Source organism: Centruroides vittatus, unplaced genomic scaffold (genome assembly GCF_030686945.1).
Source record: "Centruroides vittatus isolate TY-2023 unplaced genomic scaffold, ASM3068694v2 contig_2976, whole genome shotgun sequence".
Classification (NCBI taxonomy): domain Eukaryota; kingdom Metazoa; phylum Arthropoda; class Arachnida; order Scorpiones; family Buthidae; genus Centruroides; species Centruroides vittatus.
The window spans coordinates 54348-60628 of record NW_027121897.1 but is presented as its reverse complement, the minus strand read 5'-3'; the positions used below and the strand labels follow the sequence as shown (position 1 = coordinate 60628).

General features: G+C 29.8%; 1 protein-coding gene across 1 annotated transcript; it reads right to left on the bottom strand.

Annotated features, from left to right (window-relative positions):
- Positions 1 to 3633: 3633 nt before the first annotated feature.
- Positions 3634 to 4900, bottom strand: LOC136972577 (uncharacterized). The gene is made up of 2 exons (XM_067267151.1): positions 4838 to 4900; positions 3634 to 4760 (listed from the first exon to the last, which is right to left on the bottom strand). Exons 1-2 carry the CDS (start codon positions 4873 to 4875, stop codon positions 3677 to 3679), a joined length of 1122 nt encoding a protein of 373 aa, XP_067123252.1. The 5' UTR covers positions 4876 to 4900; the 3' UTR covers positions 3634 to 3676.
- Positions 4901 to 6281: the final 1381 nt, after the last annotated feature.

The window sequence follows — 6281 nt, the reverse complement described above, 5'->3', positions numbered from 1 at the left end:
TATTAAATTATTTCCTAATTAAATATTATTATAGCCTTTATCTAGCCCGATATCTTATGGCATTGATGGCGTGTAGGTTAGAATGTATCGGGCATTAATGTTATTGTTTAGTTAATTATGTTATATTCGTATTCGCGTATATTTTAATATTTTTTACGAAACGTTTTATTGAAACTTATCGTATTTAATGAAAGAATTATTTATCAATTTCTAGAAGATGAGTAACTAATATATAATTTATTTTATATATAAAGCAAAAAATGAGCATTTCTCATTATATACAAAAGATAACATTTGAAATCATGTTAATTTTTAAAAATATTGACAAAAACAATAGCAACAAAAAATCACAAAACTTCACAAATATAAACCCCCCAATAATATATTTGAACTGTTTCACAACTGGGGAGAAACTACACCATATGTCCTCACTAAAGTATATTTTAAGGGTACTATTCAGTCTACAAATACGTAGTAAAAACAAAATTTTAAAGAGTTAAAAAGATCGATTGCAAATAAAATAACTTAAGTTATAACTTACATCTAAATACCAACAACTGCCGAATCATATCGGGCTATTTACGGCTATTACATAAATTATAAACCAATATGGCACTAGAAGTAGACGTTAGGCTCATATTATCTTTATTATTATCTCATATTAACTTTAATTATTATAATTTAATTAATTAATTTAAATAATTTAGACCTACTGGAAGAAAAAATCGTAGTGACAGCGGGCCAATAGAGAGCAAAGTGCGCGATCCTTGCCATAATGCGGTTTGCGCGCCAATTTTCGTACGTGCGTTAATCAAGCCGAATAGTTTGGCCGAATATTCGGTATTCGGCTGAGGCCGAATATACTATTCGTTACATTAGTGAAAATCCTTTCATTGTTGGTATTCAGTTGTTCTGTCAAAATTTGTGAAATTATAAGCAAAAGGATGATGCTAAACATGAGTAATGTTTAGTCATTGCTTATTTAGTTGTTCATTTTCGTGAAATATCTAATTAATAATGAACAATATTATTAATTGTCGAGTATATTATTGTGACAATACTTTTCGAAGCATTACTAATTGTAAATTTAATTAATTTGATAAAAAACTCCTGTTAGAAACAATTAAGCGTTAAGCGCCGTCAGTAAAGGCAATTTTATGCAATTACTAAAGTAGATCGTAATTGAAGTAAAAAAAATAATGTCTGGTGTTTAATGGAAATTTACGATCTGCTATAGCTATGCCATCTTTTAACGATAATGTAAACTAAAGACCTGCTCAAATTACTTTAATACACTGTAGCGTAAATTTTGTGAGTTTGCATTAAAACAAGTACAATATTTATACACACATTTTTAAAACCTCTTTTTTTTATTAAGCATTAATTTAAAAATAGAAGAAATCATTTAACATAAATAATAGAAAAAAAGTAAATATTCTTATAAACCAAATTACAAGTAACATTGAAAATTGTGTATTTTCACAAATTTTGAATTATGTTGAATTACTTGAATTTTTTAATTTAAAAAAAGTGAAAACGTAATCGAATTTACGAACGTAAAAACGTTAAAAAATCGAAAATGACAAATTTATTTAAAAATAAAATCCAAAAAATATACTACGATGTAGAATAAAAACAAAAGAAAACGAAGGTGTAATCTGCTAATGTCTAAAATGTATGGTTCTCAAGAAAAATAAAATTAAAAACGATCGCGCATTTTTGCGCCAGGGAAAGTTTTCAAACTTTTACATTGACGCCATCTAGAAATCACAATAGTAACTCTTTTACATACACAAATAGTATTTTATATATTACAAAGAGAAAAAAATTTAACTTATTAAATATTACACTTTAATAATTAAAAAGTATTATCTATACGTTTTATTATCATAACTTTTATGAATTTTATAATTATAATAATAATAATGTCATTAATTTATTATGTTTAAATTCAATTAATGGTAAATAACTAAACAATGAGAAATGAATTTATTTACTGAAATAATGCTTTTAAATAATGGAGAACATGTAATATTTTAAATTATTTTTATTTCTTAAATAGCTTCTACGTCATAGGATGGTGACAGGAAATAGAATGGCGTCACCTGACCTGCCGCAGGGGTTTCTGCGGTCACGTGACCTGTCACAAACACGTGTTTTTGTTTACAAGATTTCTTGCTATTATATTTGGTAAATTAATTAACACAATTAAATAAAAATGTAATAAATTACAGAAAGCGATGAATAACAAATATATAAGAGCGTAAATTAGTACAAAAACTAACAAAATAATATAAATAAATTACATTTATTAGGGCAAATAAATTTAATAAATTGTAATATTTTTTTAATTACGTAATCTGACAAAACACATTGTTAGGTCTTAGAAACATTTCCCCAAGTACAATACAACAATTACACTGTAATTTAAATTTACATTGTAATCTAAACATGACCCATTTTATCCAAGTAGTATGTTTATTTAAAAAATCAGAAATGACGAATTTATTTGAAAATCGAAGACGAATAACAAATAACTATGTAAAATAATAACAGAAGAAGACGATAACGTAATCTGCTTACGTATAAAATGCATTGTTCTCAAGAAAAATTAAAGTAAAAACGCTGGAACATATCTGTTCCATCGAGAGTCAGGGTACCTACCAAACCGGTTTCGTGCACGCAACACATGTGTCCCGTCGAGTCCAAAAGGATTAATGAGTATAAACATTAAACATATACAAAAAATAAGTAAATTGATAGCCTTAAAAGCCTATTACATCTATAAGGCTAAAAATAAGTCAAACTGATCAATCTTTCATATTTATAGTCTTCTTTAACATGAAGAAAGAACGTAATTATCATTCAAATGGTTGCAGCTTTACTCTAACAATTACAGGTAGGCCTCCTGCAACGCGGTACCATTACAACGCGTTTTCGCTCTAACGCAGTTGGAAAAAAGCAGGAATTTTCTTACAACGCGGTTTACAGTATTTAGAAACGAATTATCTTTTACATAACAGAAAAATCGCAACGGATCACATAAGTGCAGTGGAACTTGATGAAACAATCTCAGATCTTGAAATAAGACCAGTCAAACACTCTCGAACAACTATAAGTGACGATGAGGACTGAATTTCTGAACATAACATTATGTTTTTTTTTTTTTTATTTCGATTTGAAATCATAATCTTTTTATATGATGTTGAATTTTATATAAGCTTTTTATGTACATAAATTTAAATAATGATGAAAATGTTACACTATAAAAGGCAGTTTTTCACTTTTTAGAACTGAATCCCAGTTTTTGTATTAAGTTGGTGTCTCCTATAACGCGATTTTCCACAACGCGGTATTTTCAAGGAACGTATCTACCGCGTTGTAGGAGGCCTACCTGTATAAACTTTTTTGATGATATGTTTGTAAATCTTGAATTATACCAACTCAACTAATAATTTATTTTTCAGAAAGAAAAATTACATTGATAAGCACTTTTTATATTTAGATTTAACTTTATTGGGTTTACAGAAAACAATTTGAAATTCATTATCCAGTTCACGTACACAGACATTTTGCGGAAATTTAAAATGATGCAGTAAGAAGTAATCATTCGAATGTACGTTTAAATTATATTTTCGTTTAGATTTCACTTTTTTTCATGGAAAAACTTTTGACTTCAAAAATATAAATCAACCGAAAAGTAAATATTATCCATAAGGTTTCTGTCACCGATTAGAAATTTGTCTTCGAATATTCTGGCATCTGTTCCTTCCCCGCTCACAAAGAAGCTCAGTTGAGGTAAAAACTCGACATCGGGTTGGACATTTTCAGCGAGGATAAAGAAAGCAAATAAACGAATTGACCAATCTTTTTCTAGATACAACTTCGTTTCCAGATCTGCTACTCCCTCTGAATTGCAAACAGCGTCAAACGAAAAATGCCCGTTGTCCAAAGAGTTAATATACCCGTATACAAACACTGGAATACGTTCGCCTAGCTTCACCGGAAATCGAAGAGCCGTGACGTAACAATCTTCCCTCACAACTACTTCGGTGCTAAAAAATGTGTAACCTTTCATCTCTCCTTTTGTGATTATAGAAGAAGCTCCAAAATTTATGTACGAGAACAAGTTACAATAATTTATACTGCTTCTGGTTTTTGTTTCTCGACTGAAGTAACTCGGATAAAATGAATAATCACCGGTCTTAAAAGCATGCCAGATATGACCCTTTTCTGCCCCGGTTAACAAGTTCAGTGTATAAAAACAAGATTGCAATTCGTGTTCATTCATGGCAAGAAATCTGATTTTTCCAATAAATGGCTCCATTACATTTCTTATTATATTTTTTGTCGATTCTTTATTCATCGAATGGAAGTTGTCTGCACCCAATTTTCTTTTAACTTCTTCCTCGCTCCACTGGTACACAGCTTGAAGTAAACGCAATTCACTGACGGATTCGTATATTCCTCGAGATACCAGTCTGTCAATTGTTGCAATTTTACAAGACATAAAGTCGGCTGTTGTAAATAGTCTTTCTCCGTGTTCATCGAAAGCTTGCCAGCAAGAATAACTTATGACCAGATCACCGATCACACGTGAGAAATCGTGGATCGAACAGACGGTATGTAGATCTATTTTCTGAATGATAAATGATCTGCATTTCAGTCGTAAGTTCTCTAACTCGTATCTTAAACTCAGATGATACAGATCGAAAGCGCGTGTAATACAGGTCAATCCGGGATCGTCCGTCTGTACGTAGCTGTTTAAAACATATTAATTATAATTTATGACAATGTATTGAAATTAATGGAAAGGTAAGTATTATGAAAAACTTACGTTACGAATTGTCTGATGGTATCCATCGGATAAGGCATTAACAGTACTTTCGAATTTTCGAAATTTGTAGGCCTAATGAGAATTTCCAAATGCCTGTTCAGGACTCTTTTTAACTGAACTTCTGGTATTATAATTTCTTCGTGTTCTTCGTTTTGGATTCGTATGTCACTCGAAAAAATCCTAAACAACAAAAAAAGTATTTATTTCGACTTTCGAACAAACAACTCTGTTGTACGTTAGTCGTAGTATTTCTGACAATGGTGTATGAACAATAAATGTATGACTAATATTTTAAATACAGTAGAGCGTTGTTAATCCGAAAGCCGGATTAACCGAAAGCTTTCCAGTCGGACTGTGTCGTGCCGAATCGAACTTTTTTTATACTAGATTTACTTCTAAAATATAATTTTTATGTTTCTATATTTTTTAATATATTTATTTTGTCTGTACAAAATAAAGAAATAATTTTTAACGATACAATAGCCTCAATTATTATAATAAAAATTTCCGTTAGACTTAATATCGACGATAATTCAACACGAAACGACACGAAACGAAGAAAAATTTCAACATCGGATAGGTTAATATGTTTTTTCGTACCTAATGTGTTATCCAAAAAAATCAGTTATCCGAACAACCCAGTCTCTAACTGATTCGGATAACAACGCTCTACCGTACTTTGTATGATAGATTAGTGGAGATGATATTTGATTATTAATAGATACTAACACTAATATCAAAGTGACCGTTTATTAATGTAAAGATTTTTGTATATGTGTACGGTTTTTGACAGAATATCGACGGTCCTTTTGTTAAATAAATGTATCTTCGATACGTCTTTTATCACTCTCCGACTAGAATTAAAAAGTAATTCTAAAAAAGACAAATTTCTCTGTAAAGTTTTCGTTATAGAAAATGTAAATAATTGTATTGTAATTTTTCACGAACAATAATCGACTTTTTTGTAACCTATCATATTCTGAATCCATGTGTATAGGTCATTGTATACTGTACTGTTATAACTGATAATGTTAGTCCCAAACTGCAATTTCCTGGAATTTTTTATTATTTCGTTATACAAGCCCGAAGCTTGAAAGTAAAATCATTATGCCAACAATATTTATCAATCAACATCCATTGTAAAAAGTGATTAAACAAGTTCGTTAAGGGGGAAGCTGGAGACTTTTTCACGACTTGGAAATAACTTACAAAACTCTAATTTTACAATAGATGAACAATTACATGTTATTTTTAGTAACAGATGATAAAAAATTGAGGTTTTCTTTTCATCAACGCTTATTTCATTTTTAAAAATCGTTATACAAATGACAAGAAATGTTTTACTTACAAGGGAAAGGAGTGTATAAGGTAACACTGTCGTACATATATCTGTTCATCATATTCATTCTGAACATGATTTCTGCTTCTTTATAGATCGATAAAT